Consider the following 24,209-nt stretch of genomic DNA (forward strand, 5'->3'; position numbering starts at 1 on the left):
CATGCTCAGGGGCCCCGTGCTATATGGCAGCCTCGTAAACATATGCAGACACCAAACTCAAGGGCTCTTAAACTGTTATTCTGAAATTTCTCACGTGCAGTCAAGGGAGACTGTATGTGCACATCATTTTCATCTAACTATAAATGAATTTATATTATATTGCTATTACCACCAAGAAGTGCCAATTTCTTGTTATTTTAATCCTACTTTTTCTACAGGTCTTTGGCATCCCCATTTTATAACCATGGCTCCACTATTTTCTAAAGCAAAAGTCTTTTTAGATGTAGACGCAGCCAAGAGGCCAATAAGAAGGGACAGCGTGACATTATCAGCCACCTCTGTTGGTTTAGTAAATTCCCATGATTTCTGATCACAATAATTTCTTTCTTACAATTTTTGTTAGAATTTCAAAAAAAGCATTTCTAGGAAGAGACTTGTGTAGTGTTTAATGAATAATCTTTAGAGAAGATTATTCAATATTCTTTAGGGATGAAAACTTTAACGTTCCCATGGTAATTGTTTCCATGTCTTATGCTTTCATATTCAAGAATTTCTTTTTAACTTTTATCATAAAGCCTTCCAAAATAGCAAGTTGACATTGAGAAGGAAGACGAGTTTTTGATAATTCCATGAGCTGTGTTGAGTACCGCCTTCCAAGGGGTTGTTCCTACCCTTTCTTGGACACAGATTATCTATAGTAAAATGTGAGCAATCTAATTTTCTCACTTGCGCTAATGTTAAACTACACCACCTCTATTGTATTGTACTTCAAGGAACCCTGGTAGCATAGTGTTTATGCATTGGGCTGCAACCTGAAAGGCCAGCGGTTTGAAACCACCAGCCACACTGGGGGAGAAATATGGGCTTTCTACTGCTGTCAACAGTTACATTAGCACATCTCCACACTCGTTTTCTTGCCCTCTCAGTCTAGTACCAATTGTCTAGTACCTGACCCAGTCTTCATTAAGGGAAGTGGGAGACAAGACTGCAGCAAAGGGACATTGACCCCTTGCCTTTCCTCTCCACAGCGCCCACGTGTCTTAGTGATCTAGTGCTGCTAGTCCAGAAACATCGCAGGTGGGTGGCTTTAACAAACAAAGCCACCCTCTCTCAGTCTAGGAGCTAGAAATCTAAATTCAGAGCACCAGCACTAGGGGAAGGCTTTCTCTTTCTGGAGGCTCGCAAGGAAAAGGCCTTGTCTCCTTTCACCAGCTGTAGGCCCTGCATTCCTTAGCGAGCTCCTTGTGCCTTGCCATCAATCGTCTCTTGAGTGTAGGAGGTTCTCAGCACAGAGGACCAGATCCAAGGGATGCACTCCACCCTTGGCTCGTCTTTCTTGGTGCTAGCCAGGGCCTTCTGATTTCTGCTCAGTCGTTTCATAGATATTTTTTATATCTCCAGAAGAGACTGGCTCAAGAAACAACCTAATCCGGTAGATTGTATCCTTCCTCATTAGCATCATAGAGGTTAGGATTTATAATACCTAAGATCACCAAGTGGAAGACATGGAGAATCATGGCCTAGCCACGTTGACGCATGACCTTGGAGGAGCTCAATTCGATCTCCATCTATAACATCAGGTATGTATCCGTTAGAGATGGCTGCATTTCACCAAGTTCAGGTACCCTTTCTGAAAACCTGGCCAAGGACACACATCGCTGAGCAGAGAAAGCAATGAGCCTGCGCCTGAAGTGAGTCACGTAGCTGTTCCCAGATGAGAAAACGTCTGCTGCAGAAAGAAATAAGTGAGGGCTTTAGGGGATCCTTGAAAGATTCTGAAGTCCATTGGGAAGAGAGAGCTGGCTGTACCCCCCTCCCCCGCGCCCAACTCCTCTCCCCAGGGCTGCTCAGGCAGCAGGACCAGATGGAAATGTCACTGAATGCAGACTGTCACATTCGTCCTGGTCAGCATCCCTGCCTTCCACAGGAAACGCTCCTTGGCAACATCATGCCAAGATTCTCTTCACTTTTAATTGAATCCTAAGAGGTATCTTTTTCTTTCTTTTTTTTTTCTAGAGGTACTAGCTTAAAGTAATTACTAGAATCCTCAGCAGGGCTAATCAGAGATTCATAGAAAATAAAGACGGGGAGAAGCCCTAACCCCAGGGCATCTATCATTTCTATTTAGAAGGCTCTTGTGAACTAGGGCAGTGATCATGGTTCTTGGTCTTGCAGGCTATTAATAGGGATCTGGAAATAAATCTCTGTCCAGTAAGATCAGAGAAACTGATTTCCCCACCTGAGTAGCTCTCCTCTGGTGACCACACACCTTCCACTTTCAACAGCTGTTGATCAAAATCAGATTAGCAAAAGCAACAGCAGATCAGAAATGTTTCTGCCCGGCTCAATCTTGAATTACAAATGACTTTCCTGTGCTGCTTGAGCCAGTCCTGTGACCTATACGTGAACTAGCCATCATATTTCCTGCACTTTGTACTGAACTTAAAATTCCCCAAAGACCACAGTGATTAAGCCTCCGCTGATTGTTGCTCTCAGTAAGATAGGTGAGGCCAGCTCCACTCGGGCTGGGGGAGGTGTGGGGGGAGACAGATTCTATCTTTATGATAAATCATAAGTCACTAATGGGTTATTTTGAACTCTCCCAAGAGGAAGACAATGGAGCATTTAGTAGGTTGCAGGGTTACGTAAGACATCTCTTTCCAAACAAAGAGGAGGCAGGACATCCAGCCAAAGGATTGAGCGCAGGAGGCTGTGTGGTCTGGCGGTTCCAGGGAGAGACATGGGGCCAGGGCTTCCTGGGTTCAGCTACCAGCCGAGACTCTGACTCAGGGGGATCAGAGCCAAGTCTCTTGGCTCAAGGCAGATAAACTGTAAAAGTAAAACCCCGGAGAGAGAAAACCGCAGGCCTGTACTCAAGGACTCTGGGGGAAAAACACATTTTGGAAATTAAAAAAAAAAAACAACTCCCTGTTAAGTTACCACTTGGATCTTTTTCAACATGAAATGAGCTTTTTTCCCCCTCCCCACCCCCCCACCCCCGGTGTATTGGCTGACACCTCCTCCTCTAGGCTGCAGTGTGAAGCCAAGCCAGTGTCTGAGGGTGCTCTGTGTGGGATGAAGCGAGAAGCCTGGGGTCGGAGAAAAGTTAGTCAACCTTGGTGAGTTGTCCCAAGTCATGTTCAAGGATCTGGGCACTGGGCAGGTGAGGTTCTGCACGAACTCTTGCCGTTTCGGACTCACATGGCCCTCCACAAGAGCATGCCCTCTCTGAAATTATGGGGTGGGTGGGGGTGGGTAGTGGGGGCTGTGGAATCCTTTCCCTTTGTCTTCTTCCGGTGCCACACTTCAAGCAGTTTGAGCAGAGACTGCCTCCACTGTATCCAGCAGCCGGAGCCCAGTGGTGTAGCGGTGATGCATCGGGCTGCTACCGAAAGGTCAGCAGTGTGAAACCACCAGACGCTCCGTGGGAGAAAGATGAGGCTTTCTACTCTGGGAAAGAGTGACCGTCTCAGAAACACACAGTGGGGCTCTGTTCTGTCCCAGAGGGTCGTGTGAGTTGGAATCAACTTGAGTTCATAACCAGTACTGTGTTGCCCTGCAGAACCACACAGGTTCCCCAAGCCACAGTCCGGGTGGGAGCAGGTGGCAGACGCTCTCCACGTCTCCTCTGATCGCTCTGACCACACAGCGTAAGCAGGTGGCTAATGTGCAGTTGGAGGGCTGCTAGGAAGGCCTTGACTCTCTGGCATCAAGTGTCCATCACAACCTCATTTCTCTGCATCTGAAAAGTGTTCTCATCTTCAGGAATACCTTCCAAAAATAAATCTGGTCTCTCTGGAGATCTCCGAGCACAAGGCCTTTGCTGCTGCCACTCCAGGTCACACCTTAGGGGTGGTGGTTGCTCTCTGCTGTCGTCGGTCCTCAATTCACGGTGGCCCTTGGTTCTGAAGGGCAGAATTGCTCCATCGACTTCTCTTGGCTGCCATCTTTCAGGTATCACGTCTTTGCTTCCTCGGCACCGCTGGGCGGATTGAAACGGTCGAACATTTGGCTGGGAGCTAAGCTCAAACTGTTCGCATAACAGGAACTGTACAGGGGATGGCGAGAGCCAGCGTTTGCTGTGCAGTCTGGTGGGCAGGGTCTCTCCTCTGCAGGAGTAGAGCAAGCCCAGGATGGGGGATACAGATACATGAGGGACATGGATCTGACCTCAGCCCAGAGACGTCTGGATGGACTAAGATTTGGAGGTGAATGAGTATCAAGAGGGTTGGCACCAGGTTGGTTACCCTTAGTCCAGCGCAGAGTGGGCCAACTGGAGCCCAGTTTTCCCCTGTGGCTGCCTTGTCCAGCTCCCACCTCTATTCACGAGGCAGTTCCCCAGGACACTTTCCTGAGTGCACCAGGCCCAAATCCCAAGTCCTGAACAGCTGTGTATGGAACACAGGGACGTCCCCTCTCTCCTTCCCGTTGTAGGACTATTAAAGAAAGAAAAATGTCAAAATCTATGCTCACTCCTAAAAGGATCTCTGGGTGGATTGTCTGTTCTGTAAAAACTGATTAATTGCATCCTGTATGAAGATAATTAAAAATCTACTGGGGTTAATCACAGCTTTAAGCACATACAATTCAGTCAAGGTGGTTCCTCTAGTGAACTTTTCATGGTGACAGCACCCCGCTTTCAGGCATGCCCCAAGCAACCAACGCTCCAATAAATATCTCCAAGTTGACACTCTTCACCCCCACTGGCCAAAGCGTCCCTGCTCCTGAGGTTCCTAAAGGGCTTCCTCTTGTTCTCAACAATGACACCCATCACATAAAGATGACACAGCAAGCACCCCTAGGGAGTAGGTTCTGGGTAAGAAACCAGGCAGAGATGCTGGGAGGGAGAGGGAGGGTGGGAGAGAAGGGGGAACCTATCACAGTCATCTACTTATAGGCCCTCTCTGGGGAATGGAAACAAACAAGTGGATGAAGGGACACATCGGTCTGTCTAAGGCATGAAAACATAATAATAATTTATAAATTATCAAGGGTTTGTGAGGGAGGAAGGGCCGGGGAGGGAGGGGGGAAATGAGGCATTGATATCAAGGGCTCAAGTAGAAAGAAAATGTTTTGAGAATGATGAAGGCAACAAATGTACAAATGTGCTTGTCACAATGGATGGATGAATGGATTGTGATAAGAGTTGTACAAGCCCCCAATAAAAAAAAATTTTTTTAAAGAAAGAAATCACGCAGGGCACAGGGAATACTATGCTCAGAGAGGGTCGGGCTAAAAAGCCCACCGCCCTCTCTTTGTTGGTACCCTCATTGGCTACTACCAAAGTCTCCTCCACAATACCTGCCAAGGACAGGTGGTCTTGACCTCCTCTCAGGGCGCATCCACATGAAAGAGGAAGTGCCAGTCCAATGCCCAGTGGTTCCTCTCTTGAACTTCTTTCTCACTATGACCCTGGAAGTCTTCGTGATTTCCCAGACTGCCTTGTGAAGCAGAAGATTTCGTGGTTCAGTCCAAATCTTTGCATTGGGATTTTTGCTGGAGCACCTGCTTTGATGACTTTCCTCAACCGAAATTATTATTATCAAGTACCTATAGGGACTCAGACAAAAAGTATTGTTAAAAGTTCACATATGTGTGTGTTTCTTCCAAACAAACTATGTTTAGATGTGTCTGTGATCAGTGGGTAGCTGCAGACAAGTTCTCTCAGAAATGCCTGGCTCAGTCTTAGGAGGTAGGGTGCTGTCAGAGAGAACCATGACTGCTAAGGAGCTACACTGGGCTAGTTAAATTCAAGACTGAGACATTAGCATAGAAGTTCAATGGGATTGGGTTTTGGGATTCCAAAGGGGCCATTTTAATTGATTTTTCTAGGAAAAAGATGATGTTTAGTTTTTAAATAAGTGAGGGATTATATATCGCAACTTCGTGTGTACTAATCACAAGATAGGCGGGTCAAATCCCCCAGCTACTCCACAAGAGAACAAGGAGACTGCTCCTATCAAGAGACACTGTGAGTCAAAATCAACCCCCCAAAAGGCACTGGGTTTGGTTTTTTGGTTTGCTCAGATACACGAGGTCAGCCAACTTTTGTCTTAAAAGTTAGAATGAAGTGTGCTGCTAATACATTCAATGAGATGTCCCGTGAGAATCAGAAGAGCCTTTGGTTCTAGTTCTGTCTGAAGGAGAAATGGAGAAAGATGACCACTATCGAGAATCAGTCAAATGTTTAAACCAACCAATTGGGATGCAGCAGGCACATCATTCTATTCTCGAGAAAACTGTGTCCGATCTTTTAAAAGCAGAATCTTCTTGAAAGTGATTTGATCATAATGTTTCTGGCTGGTACAAGAGTGCCCCAGAAGGGAGCAGCACCACAGAGCTAGGAGACCACGTCTGTCAGGACAAACGCCATGCATCTCTGCGCTACTGGTTGCAGAACCCGTCAAAGGAAGGAAGAGACGAAGGGTGTATCAAGCTCCCTCTCGCAGCCAGGTACTTTGCTAAGTGTGATTTCACTTACTTTCAGCTTCCCCCTAACCCTGTGAGGCAGTCAGCTTGCCTCTACTGTGTAATTGAGAAACCTAAAGTGTTCACCCAACCAGGAGCCCTGGTGGCAGAATGGGTTGGTTACATGCTGGGTTGCGAACCACAGGTCAGCAGTTCAAAACTTCTGTAGTTTCTCCTTGAGGGAAAAACAAGGTTTTTGAGTCCCTTAAAGAGTTACCGTCTCAGAAAGCCACAAGGGCAGTCCCACCCTGTCCTAGAGGGTCACTGTGAGCAGGAATGGATTCCATGGCGGTGAAGCTTAGAGATACGTAGATCAAAGATACCAGTACTGCTGGTTCTTTTATACATACACACACAAGGACACTTCAAAATCTGTGTGCATATGTGTGTGTGTAAATGAATCCGTATTCCCAGTACTTTCAGCAATATTTTTCCAGCGCAGACTGTTTGGCTGGGGGATAGTCAACAACTCTGATTTGCAGCACGTGTGCAGCGTGCCAATGCAGAGAGCAAAGGAGCCAAAGTGAATCTTTTCTAAGTAGACATTCTTTCCCTGAGCGATGGCATGTGCACCCTTCATGTGCAAAGTACAATCATTTCTAAAGCACAGTCAAGCACTGGGTCTTCAGAGATCATGAATGTTTTATTAACAAAGAAATGCTGCATTGTCCACATTATCCTTTAAAAACAACCACTTCAAACATGTCAGAAACACTTGGTTTTCCACGCACCCATTCATCAGCACCGGAAGAATGAAACCACAACACCCAGGTACGGATCAAGGGTCTTGAAGGGGGTCAACGTTGGCGATCATAAAGTACTAGGAAATCAGAAGCAACGAAGCAATGTTTTCGGGTTTCATAGGCTGAACTGCTAAGCCGTCATCCACATGAATGTTTCCGCTGTGAGCCCATATATTTGGCCATCAATTCTCCCTAATGCTTAGCTCAATATACGGTGCCCAACTGAAAAGTTGACCAACTTCGTGGGGTATAGTAAAAATGAATTGCCAGCATGTTTAGAGAAATCTGTGTCTACATAGCATCAGGTTGGAGTCAACTAGAGAATGGAAACTAAGTCTCATAATAAGAAAGGCTTGTGTTTGGTGGGGCGTCTTTGAAGTCCTTTTGTGAGTGCCTTGAACTATCCACTCTCTACCATCACCTCTCAAAATCCCCCTTAAATACCTGTTACCCCACCCATAAACTAAAACAATATATATTTTTAAAAATTCTAGCTAGAGTGCATGCACAAGGAAATACAAGAATGCTAAATAGTTCTCATGTCTTGATGTTCCATGAGTGGAAAACACATAGGCAGTGCGGTCTCTCGGTTGGAACAAGCTGACGTGTGTAGCTGAAAAATCCCTTGGATCATATAGACTTGAATCCAAAGAGGGGGGGGGGGGGGAAAGCAGTTAAGCCTGTTACTTAACTACAGTTTCTAGGGCCCTGGTGTAGCTATATTTTTAGGCCTGCCTCCAAGGAGCTGCCTACACAAATTTGGACGGCGCGAGGTAGGCACAGATGGTGGTCACGTGAAGGCGCAGACCGATCCAGTGGGCTCAGTTACAAAGTCTGTCCATTCAGGCTGCTGTATTCCTCCTATTTCAAGTACTGCCAAGTCCCGGCTATTCTCCCTCTTCCCAAAGTCTTGATTCATTTAATTCTCCTGAAGGAGGTGGAAGAGGAGGAGAGTTGCGCAAATCTTACTGTTTTATGGTTTAGAAGAGACAATCACCAGCTTGGCTCCTTGTCAGCTTTTAAATGTAACATTTTGCTAAGTGTAAAGCTGTGTATCTGGTCCTTTTTCTGTTGCCATTATTGTAACTTCAATATTTGCAAAACACAACATCAAAATACTTCAAATCCAGCCCAAAGCAGTTTGTTTTTCATGCAACACAATTCTTACATATATCAATACACCATGGGTTCCCACCACAGGAATCTTTTTTGCTCTTTTTAATTTTTATGTTCTTGGTTCCTTTGATTTACTTACGATTTCTTTCACCCTCTCTCTTTAGGGGTTCCAGTGTGTTTTGCTCACACAACAGTAAACCCCCCAGGTAAATCTGAATATGTATATGCTGACTATAAACAAACGTGCCACCCGGTCAGCGCTTGTTGGTTATAGTATATATAGAAAAGAAGGAAGTACATACTCTAACCTCAGTCTACCCTTGAAATCGTGTAAAAGAGAGCACCTTAGTGATGGGCAGCATTTTAAATTCCAGATAAAAAAAACCCCACTGTGCTCACTGTGAACGTTGGTGAAAAGCTGCGGGTGCTCGGCTACCTACGGGTGCGTGCTTCGTGTTAAATGGCAGTATGGGACTAGCTTTCCAATCTTTCAAGAACCGTCTACGGCGTGTCAGCTCCTCTGTCGCTTTCCTTTCTCTGTAGAAAACCATCGTACAAACCAAAATGGCTTCAATTATTCGCGTTTTTAAAAAAAGATTGCCTAAGTGTGTTTCAGATCATCATTAAGATCCTTGATATTCCACAGAGGCGATTTTTCTTTCTTTTTTTTTGTCTAATCGAAACTTGTGTTCCAGTCTCATCCGCAAAGCGCCAGTATCCTTCTTGGCCTGGGCTAACATGCACACAGGCCATTTTTCAAGCCAGTTCAAAACATTAAAAGGTTTTAGCATCTGTTAATCAGGTGTTTTATCTGGAGGACATAAGGAAACATTTACAGCCCTCCAGCTAGCCGACTTAACGTTTCCCTTACTTGATGAATCATTTTATTGTATCGATAGTGAGACTGCTACCATGATCTCTCATGGTAGCAGAGCCTTAATGGGTGAAATCTGTCACCCACTATCGAAGGCCAGAGCAAGAAACAAGTTCCGTTGAGGGTCGAATGCCATAATTCATAAAGTGTATCAGGAGGCAGCTTGGGGAGGCAAAGCTACTTTGATTATTATCTTGCATTTCGGATTCGGGCCGAGCCCACGCGTGGAGCAAGGCCTCGCTGCCATTTATGCTATTGGCTTTCCTTTCTGAACCTGTGTCTTGAAGCAATGGCTTCACTCGGAATTTCACAATCATAGTAACAAAACACACAGGCCTCCTGCTACAGGCTACTTGTGCTTTGTTAAACCAGTTGCTTCAAAATAAAACTAAACAAAAAATGTCCTCCACATTATAATTACATCGCTCTAATAGGCTCTAGAATGTTGTCCCACCGCCCCCCCTCTAGGGTATGCACACAAACCAATAATAGAATTTGGTGTTAAATATCGTTTTGGGAATTGAACGTATCAGCATTTGTTCTGTCTTCTTCAGTAATACTTAGCTGCAAAAAGAGGTGCTTTATAACAGAACACAAATGTGTTATTTTACATTTCCCACTACAAATGCTCTTGTTTTTGTATAAATGGATGTTTCACCTGAGCCATTCCCAGCCCCACCCCCAAAGTGTCTTTGTTTCCCTTTGTAAAGCTTGCCATTCAAAAGACTCTCATGCAGAAGAAAGAATCTTTAGTCCCCCTCCTTTGTGAGAGTAATTCCTCCTAACAGCGGCAGTCCTGCAGAAGTACATCCAGGGCTCATTAAATAGGCTTCTGAGCATAATCATAATTAACAATTAGCCAGAAATTAGTTTTAATGATTTGTTTCTTACAATAGAATAGAAGCATAATGCAATTATGTTTAAACCTTCTACATCGTTAAGAATGCAAGACTAACGCCTTTCAATGATGGAAAACCAGACAGTCATCAAAGCCGGCTTTCCTCAGGGGTCTGCTTAGAGTGCCAAACTATGAGAGCTGAGCTGTGAAGGCCGCCGCCCCAGCCCAGGTGCTTCTAGTTATTGTGCGTTTGCAAAGACACTTCCTGTTCTACTCTGCGCCTACAAGCTGTTTCAGGTCTTGAGCACATCACTACCAGGGAAACCAGAGACCTAGCCCAGTTGTTCAGCTCTTTCCTAACCCTGACACCCCTCCTAGACCTAGTGAGGATGATGGAGGGAGGAGAGAGTGAGGGCCAGAGGGGGTCTCAAAAAGTTAGCAAGTGAGCCTGAAATGCCTACTCACCCCATCAAATTGGAAAGAAGATGACATCTTTTATATCACTACTGGATGGAGAAGGAGTACTCCCAATAAACAGGCTGTAGAGACAGATCTGCGCCATTTCTCTCCTATCTTGTGTTCCCTTACTATCCCAAAGTCAAGTTGGATCTGACTTGCCCCATAAGAATTTTTTAAAGTTCGATAGAAACCTGAAAAAAATATTCTTTCTTTTTCTGAGAGAAAAGTATAAAAAATATCCATTTGGGAACCAGTGACTATGAGCCATGGTCAAAAGTGGGAGTTTTCTTTAAAAAACAAAATTTTTTTAAACTCCAGTTAGTCAACATGTGCTGGTATCTGTCCCATCTTTGAGCAAGGATGTTAGACCTTCTGCTGCTGGCCTTTAGAGGTTGTTAGGGAGCACATCCTGACACCCACATAAAAGACCTGGTACCTATGTTTCCACATCACGAAGCAGACCAACAAACACACCAGACTGCAGACCAAGTTAAGAATCATCTGGATGAGTAAGAACAGTTTGAAAGTGCCGGTGAGGCTGGTACAGTCCGTTACATCCCGGTAAACGAAGGTCCTGCTGAGCGGCTCCGAGGAGGGCAGTTTGCACTGGCAGGAATCGGGGGCGGCTTTGCAGGTAAACTGGGTGAGCTGCGAATAGTGGTGGGCGGCGAAGGCTACCGCCAACACGCAGACCATCAAGGCGAGGGCGCTGAGCAGAAAGTAGAACAGCTGCAAGAAAGCAGAAGAAAGCCTTTCCGGTTATGAAGGACACGGGGTGACTATTTACAAGGCTAACGAATAAACACTGTTCCTTTTCTCTTTTCCCCAAAATATTCCCTACTGAAGGCTCTCTGTCCCCAGAAACCAAGTCCCCAAGGCATGGAAATGGCTCTATGTTGATTTGTGAGCCACCTGCCACTCTGATCACCTCCGGCTGCCACACACGAGCTGAGCGTGAACTGCGTCACTCAGATTAGCTAGATGGTGGGATGCTTGTGTGTGCATGCAGTAGGGGGCTTAGGTGGATCCCAGACAAGACAGCCATCCCTGGAAGGCATGTTTGCCTTAGTTTTACTTCTAGAATTGCTGTTACTAAGGCTGAAACAAGACTAGGAAGTTAAGGAGAGGGTTCTGTAATGCTAACATGGTTCTGGCCAAAATTAGCAAAGATTAGTCAACCAATAAGCAAGCTAATAAAAAAAAGCACTGTGTTCAATGCAGTGCTTCAGTGCGCCTGTGAAAACCAAGATCCTAAACGGTTGCTGGCAGCGGTGGGGGGGGACACAGCAACTTGATGTCAGTTTCATCACCTCTCTCTCTCTCTCTCTCTCTCTCTCTCTCTCTCTCTCTCTCTCTCTCTCTCTCTCTCCCTCCCTCCCTCCCTCCCTCCCTCCCTCCCTCCCTCTCTCTCTCTCTCTCTCTCTCTCTCTCTCTCTCTCTCTCTCTCTCTCTCGTTCAAATTCAACCACCAGGGACTCGTTCCTGTTCCTATAAAACAGTTTGGTCTACATGTTGGTCTTTGGACTGGAAAATTCTGGGTAAAGTTCTTGCTTTGCTGCTAAGTGGCTATGAAATCCCTGAACGCTTGATTGAGTTGGCCTAGGCCTGAAGTATTATGATTTTAAAATGGGGGTGGGGGACTCACTGGCATGACCACAATAAAAGCTGTTTTTCAGGATGGGAAAGGGTCTTGTGATTGGGCTCATCTACTGGAAAGAGTTCTCTCAATAGCCTCTTCTTCGGAGGCTCCCTGCATAGAGAAGGGTCCTCTGGTTTGGAGACCAGTGAACCCACTGCAGTTCCTAGTGAAATCATATTTCCACTATCAATACTTGCCCTGTATGCTTCTGAGAAACCCGAAACCTACAACTTGAGATTAGCTCGGATCCTGAGGCGTTGTCTCAACTTGTCTCAATCTACAAATAGTTCAAATGTGACTGCCAAAAACACCCAAAAAAACAATGTGTTCTCTATGAGCATCACCAAAAGCCATTTGCTGAAGTGGGGATTTTCTTTATCTTTCAAAGATGCACCTTCTGGCTCTGAGATATGCTTGCTGGTCTGAGATATGCTTACTGGCCCCAGACCACTGAGGAAGTGCCCAGCAATCCTGGGTGATGGCTCAGGCTGTGACCTGGCAGCCAGGCTGCCCGGGTGGGAATCTTGGCTCTCCAGGCCCTCCCCTCAAGAGTGATGAGACTTTGGGCAAATTAATCTGTGTCACTGTGACCTTTTGAATCTTCATCTGTAAATTTGGAATGTCGGTCATAATCATGCCTGCATCCTAGGATGACTCTAAGGATGAGACGTTTATCTTTATCAAGAGCTCGGGGCCTGGTACACAGTCGCACTATTTAAGTAGTTGTGAAGCATATACAGCTAAGTTAGTAGAGTCAGAGGCTACCAGTTCTAGAACTGCCCGCTAGAAAAGCTTTTGGCTTTGTCTTAGTGTCTGACACATAGGAGTCAAAGCGTGTCCTAGGACTGTAGGAAAGATGTACGCATTTACATCAACACAGCCGAGGCTCGATTTTAATTGAACATCTTAAATCTGCCAGAAGACCACAGGAGCACAAAGAAGCCCATGTGTTAGCGCCTCTGAATCTGAACAAATTAACCTGAATGAGCGCCTTACACGTGGGGATTCTGCTTCCCCGCCCGGTGGCAACACCGGGCCAGGTATACGGGAGCTCATCACTCAGTCTCCATCTTCAGCCAGAAATAGAGGCTCGCTGCCCATCGCCTGTGGGCGACTTCTGCAGAGGCGCCCTAGCATTTTTCCTGCAGGGCTTTTAACTCATCGGATGGCAAAATGCTTCTGGGTGAGAATCTGTCATTTACAAGCAAGTGACTTGTTTTACCTACACAGCACGAATAAACTATCAACGAGAGTGTTTACGATGACCTTGGGAATCCGAGGAAACAGATCTTGATAAAACCCCCGCTTGGGATACATTTGTCTTGCCCGTGTCGGCGGCGCTATCAGTGTCTTGCGGCGGGCGGAGGCGGGCGGCCCGGCTTATGTAACCGCAGCGCGGGTGCGGGGCTGGCGGCCGCCTCTAATTGGTACCCAGCTGCAGCTTGAACGCACTTGGGTGACTTGAGGGAGGAGGGTGGAGCGGCTTCTATTTAATTCTCTTCCCAGGTGGCATGAATGGAAAGGGCCCCTCTGCGGGGCGTGCTGCTCCGGAGGAGGTGGTAGCTGCAGCCTAGGGGCCTCCTGGACGCGGCCACCAGGCGATTTTGCCTGGAATGTCCTCGTGGGAAATGGGCCCTGAAATGTTGCCGCAAGCACATGAACCGGACACGTTTCTGATATCAAGGTGAGCCCTGAGAAAGCCCGGCCACGTGCGAGCAAAGGCGGTTGGCCCATCTGCGGCTGCAAAGCCTGCTGAGCCCAGGGGCAGCCCAGACAGAGGAAGCAGAAAGAGCTGTGGGGACCAGGGCGCTGCAGGAGATGGTCCTAGCAGGAGAGGACCAGGCTCTCCGAGGGCGGGGCAGTGTGTGATGTGTAACTCCATTGTTGAACAGTGCTTAGTCAGTTCAGTGTCCTTAGGAAGCAGTTGTGCCCCCCCCCTCACCCCCATCCCCCAGGTGGTGTGAGCAGCAGTGCGCTGTTGAGCCGTAGGGAAACTGGGAGACAGACTGAAGCCCATTTTCCACCTGAGAGACAGGGCACCTTAGCGAGCTGGCAGCCTGCATCACGAAAGGTCACATCCACGAGAAAAGCGCCTCCCTATTTGTCAATGTCTGTCACAGGTGGGGAAAAAAGGTAGCTAATGAGATCTTCCTCGTGGGGAATTCTCAGCCTGTCTGACATTGGTACTGACTTTTTACTTGATTTTCTTCTTTACCCTTGCTCCATATTTTAATGAATGTGCAGATGTGGGGGTGGCTTTGGGGCCCCTCTGGGGCAGAGTTGTTTGCCTCTGCTGTTTCCTGGGATCACCTCCAGGAAAATGAGGGTAGTGCACGTACACAGATGAACCCAGTTTGGGGTGTTTTTCACCTGGGGAATGAAATTCCTGTAATTCAGCAAACTGGCCATTCTGAATCTTTTAAAAAAATCATCAAGTCCTGCTCCTTAGTCAGACCTCAAGCAGAAAGCAAATTGAAAAGTCTCCTCTATCTGGCCTCCTCCTTCGAAGGAAAATCCTCCAACAGGAAAAGGAAACTTTCCAGCTGCACGCTTTACTGCCAAAATGCTAACTCCTGTCATGTTCCCCCCACCCAAGATCACATCATGCATTATTTTAATTAGAAAAAATATATATAGATGCTTCAGAAAGTTTCAGAATTAAAGAAAAAAATCAACAACAGGTGAGTCTATCAGCTAGCTACTTCCAGGCACCTGATAGGCTTTTTGTTTCTGTGTTTTGTGGTCTATTGGTCTTTCCATGTAAAGTCATATCATACCCACATTAGGGCACAGCTTTTTCAGGTTAACCATTTCAATTACACTCAAATATATTAACATTCTCAATTTTTTTATCTTAATAATTTCCAAATCACATCGTAACTCAGTGGTCCGCCTTATACTTTAGAGCAATAAGAATGAATGCACCTCTAAAAAACAGCAACAACAACAAAAATCACAGAAAGCTTTTTGAGCTCTGCTGTGCAGCTGAGAGAAGATGCTGGAATTGGGTTTCTCCCAGCTCTGAAGGCTGAGTCTAGTGTTTACCTCTTTGAGCCCTGAAAGGGTATGCCTGTGTCCCCCCTGGAGAGGACTCCACCTGGCCATGAAAAGGCTCTGTCCTTGAATTGGTTTCCATCTAATGAGGTGGGGGAGGGGTGGGAGGATATGCACACAAATGAAAGGCGTGCACTTGCCAACACCTGCATCTGCCTTGCCCTCCCCCCCACCCCCTTCCTCCTGTCCTCAGCCTCTGACCTCTTAGTCTGGGCCCAGATCATTTGGAAGCAGCCAGTGTTCTCTTTTCTTCTCAGTGATCCCACCTACTAGAGGAAATACACTTAGACTCCCCCAGTATTAAAATACTCTTTAAAAAAAAAAGATGTGTTAAGCGGGCACAGCTCAGGACACCTTTTCCCTGGTACAGCCTTTCTCCTGCTGAATGGCCAGGGGATTCGAACCACCAGCAACCTTTTTGGTTAGTACCTAATGCTTAATCACCTCATGTGTTCCAAGGTCATGGGAATGAAGAGTGGGAGCAGTGGTGGGGAACAGCTAGAATTACTTTTTAGGGAGGACTCCCTCAAACGTGTATTGACCTGTATGAAAATGCAGTTTCTACAGGAATCAGTTTTGCAAACCCAGAAAAGTCACTCTTATTTTATACTTGTATTTCTTTCTATGGAATGAAAAAAAAAAAGTAAAAAAAACACAGCTTACTTTCATAGCAAACTGGATACATGTCCGTTCATCAACTTGATAGGAGAAACAAAGCATAAACAAGCCAAGATAGGCCACTAAGCAGACCTGCAAGGAGAGAAAGGATGCTATCAGGACAAGTCATGCATTCCAACGCCATGAATCCTGGGGTCCTTCGCCGGCAGTGTCCTCGTTATCAAGCGGTTTTTTCATTTACTCACCTTTATGTGCTGTTTTTTCCCCTTGGCATGGCTTGTGGAGCACAGTTTTTAAAACAGTAAAATCAATTTATTTCAATTTAGTTCATATTTATTGAATCCTTTTAGTGAGCCAGGCACTTCACAAAGCCCATCAACAAACACAGTGACGGATAAAACGTCCTTAACCATAGCGATTTTATAGTTCAGTAAGGTCAAGGCATGTTCATACACAATTTTGAGACGGAGTATTAGATGCCAACTACTACTCAGAGAAGGACAAAAAGAGGGAGAAATGACATTAAGTTGGGTAATTGATAAAGGTTTGACTAAAGAGTAGTAGACTTAACAGGATCTTAAAAAGATGTAGGAATAACAATAATCACTACTATTTTACTGGCCACTTACTATGTGCTCGACTATGGATTATGTATTGGGCTGTTGACTGCAAGGTCAGAAGTTCCAAACTACTGACCGCTCCACTAGAGAAAAAGAGGCTGTCTGGTAAAGATGCACAGTCTTGGACACGCTGTATAGAGTCACTGTCAGTCTGAATCGACTCTGTGGCAAGGGGTCTGCTTGATTGAAGATGCTTCTAAGGGCTTTATATGTATAGACATATATGATCCTCATCACCCCCAAACCCCACTGCCTGTGAGTCAGTTCTAATTCACAGTGACCCTATAGGACAGAGTAGAACTGCTGCATTGGATTTCTGAAACTATAAATCTGCCGAGAAGCAAGCTGCCTGGTCTTTCTCCCAAGGAGCAGCTGGTGGATATGAACCACCAACCTTTTGATTGGTAGCCCCACGTTTAACCCACTTTACCATCACTCACTGCTACCCACTGCTATTGCATTGATGCATACTCAGTGATCCTATAGGACAGTGTAGAAACAACTGTGGGTTTCTGAGCCTGTAACTCTTGACAGTAGTAGAAACTCCCTACTTTCTCCTGGTTTTGAACTGCTGAACTTGCTACCAACCCAACTTGTAAAGACGCCTATAATTTTGACAAAATCCCTGTAAAATAGATTTTAGTATTCCCCTCACGGCCCCGTAGAGTGCTACTGGTTTGCACTTGATGACTAACCATTAAAAAGGTGGCAATTTTAACCCACCTACAAGTACCCCAACAGGAAGGCCCGGTAACTGCTTCCCTGTTGCTGATGGAGCATTTCGACTCTTTGTAGCCCAGTGCATCACTGTAAGTCAGAATCAATTTGATGGTAATGGGTTCGTGGGATTTTTTGGTTTGTGTTTGGTTGGTTAGTTGGTTTGTGTTTGGTTTGGTTTGTGGGTGGTTGGTTGGTGGGTTGGGTTGGGTTGGGTTGGGTTGGGCTTGTTTGGTTGGTTTGGTTTGGTTTGGTTTGGGTTGGGTTGGGTTGGGTTGGGTTGGGCTTGTTTGGTTGGTTTGGTTTGGGTTGGGTTGGGTTGGGTTGGGTTGGGTTTGTTTGGTTGGTTTGGTTTGGTTTGTGGTTGGTTGGTTTGGTTTGTGTTTGGTTGGTTAGTTGGTTTGTGTTTGGTTGGTTAGTTGGTTTGTGTTTGGTTGGTTGATTGGTTGGTTGGTTGGTTTGGGTTGGTTTGGGTTGGGTTGGGCTTGTTTGGTTGGTTTGGTTTGGGTTGGGTTGGGCTTGTTTGGTTGGTTTGGTTTGGGTTGGGTTGGGTTTGTTTGGTTGGTTTGGTTTGGTTTGTGGTTGGTTGGTTGGTTTGGGTTGGGCTTGTTTGGTTGGTTTGGTTTGGTTTGGTTTGTGTTTGGTTGGTTAGTTGGTTAGTTGGTTTGTGTTTGGTTTGGTTTGTGGGTGGTTGGTTGGTGGGTTGGGTTGGGTTGGGTTGGGTTGGGTTGGGCTTGTTTGGTTGGTTTGGTTTGGTTTGGGTTGGGTTGGGTTGGGTTGGGTTGGGTTGGGTTGGGCTTGTTTGGTTGGTTTGGTTTGGGTTGGGTTGGGTTGGGTTGGGTTGGGTTGGGTTTGTTTGGTTGGTTTGGTTTGGTTTGGTTTGTGGTTGGTTGGTTTGGTTTGTGTTTGGTTGGTTAGTTGGTTTGTGTTTGGTTGGTTAGTTGGTTTGTGTTTGGTTGGTTGATTGGTTGGTTGGTTGGTTTGGGTTGGTTTGGGTTGGGTTGGGCTTGTTTGGTTGGTTTGGTTTGGGTTGGGCTTATTTGGTTGGTTTGGTTTGGGTTGGGTTGGGTTTGTTTGGTTGGTTTGGTTTGGTTTGTGGTTGGTTGGTTGGTTTGGGTTGGGCTTGTTTGGTTGGTTTGGTTTGGTTTGGTTTGTGTTTGGTTGGTTAGTTGGTTTGTGTTTGGTTGGTTAGTTGGTTTGTGTTTGGTTGGTTGATTGGTTGGTTGGTTGGTTGGGTTGGGTTGGGTTGGGTTGGGTTGGGCTTGTTTGGTTGGTTTGGTTTGTGGTTGGTTGGTTGGTTGGTTGGGTTGGGTTTGTTTGTTTGGTTTGGTTTGTGGTTGGTTGGTTGGTTTGGGTTGGGTTGGGTTGGGCTTGTTTGGTTGGGTTTGTTTGGTTTGGTTTGGTTTGATCCTCATCCTATAAATGAGGAGACAAAGTGGGAAATAATGGAACCAGGATTCAAACCAAGTCATGTGGGAGAAAGCACCAGCCTGGGCATCCACGCAGAGGAAGTGCTGCACAGTGTGCAAGAAGCACAGACACGCCCATGTTCCAGGGTGGAAAGAACCAAATACAGGCCGAGAGGTGGGCTGGAAAACCGGGATGTGGGGTTGATTTAGCAGGGAATACAGCCTCCCGGGAAAAAATTTTGAACAGGAGAATGCAGTGATTTGAGATGTTTTGGGAGAATGAACAGCACTGTTAAGAGAGTTGAGCATGAGCACATCAGAGTTCAATGCTACCAATCTGGGTAAGATTGATCTGTCAGGTGGGCCGGAGCTCCGTTGGCACAGGTCTGTCCAGAGAAGGATATGGGGAGAAGAGGCGCAGTAGAAGCAGGCTCCGGACATCTCAGCTGCTGCAGGGCAGGTGGGACAAGAAATAGAGAGTGGGCCCAACTTTCTGGATGTCAGAGAAGACGGGAAGATGAGGGATGCGTGGACTCAGTGAAGCTGGTCGGGGGAATAGCCTCAGTGTGAGGAATGAACCTGGACTTGGTCAAACTGGTTTTCTCTGTCCAATGCACGGGAGAGACAAAGCCTGATCTCAGCTACGAAATGAGGGGTTCAAGTCCACTTGGAATCACTTGGAAGAAAGGCTTGGTGATTGACTGGGAAAGCAGCCATTGGAAACCATCTGAAGCCCAGTTCTGCTTTGAAGGACACAGGCTCCCCAAGAGTCGGAATCAACTGACGGCAACTGCTTACTCCTGGTTGTAGTTGGTTGTCGTCTGCAGATTCCAACTCATGGCCGACCCCATGTGTGCTGAGCAAACCTGCTTCGTGAGATTTTTATGAAGCCGAGGAGCTTTCGAAGACGGACTAACGTTTGTAGTGCCTCCAGGTGGGTTGGAATAGCCAACCTTTGAGCTAATTATTAAATGCCCTGCAGCCTAGTGGTTATTTTGCTGGGCTGCAACCTGCAAGGTCCAGGTGCAAAACCACCAGCCACTCCCTGGGAGAAAGATGGGGCTCTCTACCCCCATCAACAGCTGCAGTGTCAGAAACCCACAGGGGCAGTTCTACCTCGTCCTCTAGGGTTGCTATGAGTTGACATCAACCTGATAGCCGTGATTGATAGCACTTTGTTACTAGCCCCCAGGGACTGCTCAAATACAGTCACATTCCATTTGGGACACCTTAAAATATTGATAGATTATATACTTCAAGATAGAAAACATAAGCAGCAGAATTGTTTTCTTTGTTTTGTCCAATAAACAAATGTTTTCTTGTAGAAGAATGTAGGAAGGGAGTCTGAAAGACATCCAGCAACTGTATTGTTGGGGAAATAGAATGTCTGCCCTACGCCCAGCATCAAAACATAGTCAACCCCTTTGAGGGTGGAGAACTGTGATCTTAGCTTCTGAAGATAGCACTTCTCCCCTAGCTGCTCATCGACTGTACAACTGCTAGATTGCTGTGCGCTCGTCAACCCCCAGAGTAAGCGTGCTGCATGATCCGCCGCCGAGGTCATGAAACCGGAAGCCACGTCTTCTCAGTAGCACAGACCATGGCCGGGGTAGTCCGTCCTTAGGACTGGCTGCCTGCTTCAACTTCAATAGCCAGCATCTCTGGGCAGGAAAAGCACGAAATGTGTGGCACGGACGGAGGTCTGCTTAGCAAACAAAGCAAACAGGACCCAGGTAGGCGGCTTTTCGGCAGCAAAGAGGCAGATGCAAAAGTGGTGGTACTGAATTGATTTGTATGACTGATAGGCCAAACTGTGCCTAATGCTTCCAGTCAGAGCTGAAGCTCCTTGTTAAAGCTCGCGCGCGCGCGTGCACACACACACGACATCAATCTGATATTTACAGGCTTATGGTGTATTCTCACATTAAGAGGCAGCACAATTGAGATGGGGAGGGAAAACTTCCTTTTCTTTATTGGCAACAAACCAGGTAGAGACTTCTGAACCTACTTCTTGGGGGACTGCTGCATCCCTAAGCGCATTCCTTCACGCCCTTGTTAGTCTCAGTCTGCAGGTGCTCAGGGCAGGGCTCGCTCCCACATAACTGTCTTGGTCCTGAGAGGCTGCTCTGCAGAAGTTAGCATTTGTTGAAACTTTCCTCTTGTTAGCATTCCAACGATCGGCCTATCTTAAAATATCTGATTCGGCGCCTCTGCCTGAGCAACCTCCCCCATTCTCGAGGCATCTGCTTCTTTGTAGCCTTCATCTAGGCTGGCTTCCAACAAGAAGTTACACATGAACATGTGACCTCATTCTAGTGCACTCGACTTCTTCAATCAGCAGACCTTCATGAAAAGACCTAACAGTCAGGGCCTATGAAAGACGCTAGCAAATACGCGGTGAAAAGCCAGAGCCCCAGCCTTGAAGGAGCAATCAGTCCATTGGGCGATGAGAGGCGAGCCAACAGCGACATGTAACACTATGTAAACCCGAGGATCAAGCCTGCCCTAAGAATCACCTAGGAGCATGACAAACCCAAAGGAAGCCTGAGGAGACTTCCTGGGTGACGGGAAAGGCGGGGCGACTTTTGAAAGATAAGCAGAAATCGGCTAAGAGAAGGATGTTCTGGGCAGAGGGTACTAGTCGGTACAAAAGTATAGAGAAAGGAAGGGGGCCCATTTGAGGCAGGCTGGAAACAGCTGCACCAGAGAGCAACTGGGCAGTGCTTGGGGTCCCGATGTCAATATGCTCACCAGCCAGCCAGAGTGGAGGGTCCAGTGCCCCCAGACGTTCGTTCATTGGGAGAAAAGCGGGGTGATACACTTCCCAGGAACCGGCCATCGAACACCCTGTGGAGCACAGTTCTTCTCTCACACCCCTGGGCTCTTTGGGAGGGAGCTGACCCTCTGACTCCTGGTTTCTCCTCGCGATTGGCGTGCAGCTCAGAGAGAAGCAAGCAGAGAGACCCCTTGGAGAAGGTGGACCTTGGCCTCGATCACAAAGGCCTGCGGCTGTCGAGGATGTGTTCACCAGGACACCGGTTCCGGAGACTGTCTTCTGGGAAGCGCCCGGGCTCTGATGAAAGGATAGGGTGGGGGAACCGCAGGTGGGAGGCCAGTCCTTATCTGTTGAGAAAGGAGGATGTCTGTGCTCAGGTCCCAGTGGGGAGGGGAGTGTTTGAGTGGCAGCAGGGAGCAGAAAGGCTGGGCTCTGAGGCCTTTTGAGATGAACGAGAGGGAGGGGTCCAGGATGGCACTCAGGTCCCTGCCTTGAGCAGCCTGGAGCATGGTACTGTCCTTTAAAGAGACCCGAGGAACCACGAGGGCGGAGGGGCAGTGAAGAGACCCACACGGGCATTCTGCTCAGCCACCACGTGGGCTTCAAGCTCAGCAAAGAGCTGTTGAAGTCCTAGGAGGTGCTGGGTCACCCAAAGCGTTTCTGGGAGAAGCTGGAAGGAGCCCAGGGTGTTACCCAGTGAGGAAGAAGACCCTATGACTCTGAAACAGAAAGACACTTCCGGAAACTTTGGTGGGACAGCTAGGAATCTGGACACTTTGAACCTCCCTATGGATTTCTGAAGCTGTGCTCCCCAGTCCTTGCAGAGGGTGTTTGCAATCATGCTTGAATCGGTTCCATAGGTTCGAATCCCTCCACCATGCGAGAGGTGCTGGCAGGAAGGCCCTCTTGCATTACCTACAGCTTGGCATGTTCTGACGACGTGTCCTTAACAGAGAGCTTGTTGGTACTGAGTGTCAGCCCCTTCTGCGTAACGTTTAGGCAATGGAAGGTGTTGTGGCCATGTGGGGGAAGAAGCCGGATTCCCTGTGCCAGACTGGGTCTTGGCAGGACGTGGATTCGGCAGGGAGACCGTGTGTGTCCTGACTTCCCAGGCAGGGAGAGGGAAGTTCATGTTCATGGGCACGGAGGCATGTCTGAGCAGCATTCCTGGAGCTGGGGCCTGAGCTCCCCTCAGCTATGGTGAGGCGAGGCCCGCGGGACAGGAAAACCGCAGCTACGATTGAACCAGTCCCCAGGCCTGGGGCACACAGGCGGTGGCCGGAGCGTACAGCCGATTGGGAAATAGGTGGCATTGAGAAGACTAGTAGATAAGGCAGCCGGACAAGCAGCCTGTAGCATTGTGGTACCATTCAGCCCTGTGGTGGCAGGGGCAGAGATAGATCATTATGTTGCTAGGAAAATCTTGGCAGGGAACTGTAATTGGGAAAATAAAAAAGGCAACATTCATTCATTTCCCCTGACTTGGGGTATCTATTTTTATAATTCGTTTAGTACCGAGAGAGAATCGAAGTCCTGAATTCCACCTTCTGTTCCCAAATACCCTTCTCCATGCAGCGTGAGGGCTGGTATGCTCTCGGAGAGCGAGGACACTGAGCAGAGGGGAACTACTCTCTGCCTGTGAACTCCCGGCCCAGGGGTACGCGCCTGGGGTTCGTCCAGCTCACTCCAGTGTGTGTTACTCTGCTGGCTGGACCTGCCCTGGAGGTGCTCCTGGAGGATGAGTGCGGGGGGGCCAAGAGGTGAACGGTGGGAGAATTACTTACAGGTCCCTCCTTTCCGCCCTTCACGTTGACCTGGCTGGTCGGTATTGTCCTAAAACACTTTGTGAGGCTGTGAATTGTTGACATTTACGCCTCTCTTTGTCGTGCGTGTTGCTATCCTCATTTCATGGCATTCACGAGCACTGACCAAGTGCTATGAATGAAACTCATGAGGAGCCTAGAGACAGGGTAGAGCTGCCCCTGTGGGTTTCCAAGACTGTAACTCTTTACCGATAGAAAGCCTTGTCTTTCTCCCATAGAATGACAGGTCGGTTTGAACTGCTGACTTTGTGTGTCACAGTCCAACCGAGAGCCGCTATACCACCAGGACTTCTAGCACTGACACGAGTGGGAATCGACTCAATGGCAGTGAGTTTGATTTTGTTTGTTTTCTTGGTCTGAAGATACTGGTGGTTCAGTGGTAGAATTCTCTCCTTCCTTTCACACAGGAGAGCCAGGTTTGATTCTCGGCCAGTACTCTTCAATGCTCCTCTTGCACGTTAATGGAGGACTGCATGTTGTTATGATGTTGAGCTGGCTTCAGCTGAGCTTCCAGACTAAGGCAGACTAGGAAGAAAGGCCTGAACATCTACTTCAAAAAATTAGCCAGCAAAAACTCAATAGATCACAATAGACCACAACAGTTGGATGTGGTGTTAGACAAGGAGCCCCTTAGACTGGAAGGCACCTGAATATGGATGGGGAAGAGCTGCCTCCTCAGCGTTGGGTCAACCTCCATAACGCAGGTAGCATGAACCCTTTCGGACTTCCATTTGCTAATATGGTACCTCTCAAGGTGAAAAGTAATAACAAACATTCATGAGGAATCAGAAAATGGGATCTGTGAAGTATGAATCGAGGGAAATTGGAAATCATCAAAAGTGAAATGGACTGATTGGAGAGCAATATTCCTGCCCTTAGCTGAAGCGGATGGGTATTGATGACTTTGACTCCTACTACCGTGTGGTCAACTGTGCTGGCAATAACACATTGAAGCAAAGTGTTCGCCATCAAACTGAACATTTCAAGGTCTATATGCCTACATGGATGGCCAACCAGTTAATTCAACTATTATTCAAATTTACACAGGAACCGTG

General features: G+C 47.2%; 1 protein-coding gene across 3 annotated transcripts in view; it reads right to left on the minus strand.

Moving 5' to 3' along the window:
- Positions 1-7,090: 7,090 nt before the first annotated feature.
- Positions 7,091-24,209, minus strand: part of SSPN (sarcospan) — a 42,117-nt gene continuing 24,998 nt past the window's right edge. For 2 of the 3 annotated variants that reach the window (XM_075551969.1, XM_075551970.1), the window contains exons 2-3: positions 15,855-15,941; positions 7,091-11,227 (exon numbers count right to left, since the gene is read on the minus strand). In XM_075551969.1, the coding sequence (XP_075408084.1) occupies positions 10,862-11,227; positions 15,855-15,941 (453 nt within the window). In that variant the 3' untranslated portion in view covers positions 7,091-10,861. Of the gene's footprint in view, positions 11,228-15,854; positions 15,942-21,306; positions 21,473-24,209 lie in introns of those variants that run through there. The other variant, XM_075551971.1, reaches the window with a different exon arrangement.

This window comes from Tenrec ecaudatus, chromosome 6 (genome assembly GCF_050624435.1).
Source record: "Tenrec ecaudatus isolate mTenEca1 chromosome 6, mTenEca1.hap1, whole genome shotgun sequence".
Classification (NCBI taxonomy): domain Eukaryota; kingdom Metazoa; phylum Chordata; class Mammalia; order Afrosoricida; family Tenrecidae; genus Tenrec; species Tenrec ecaudatus.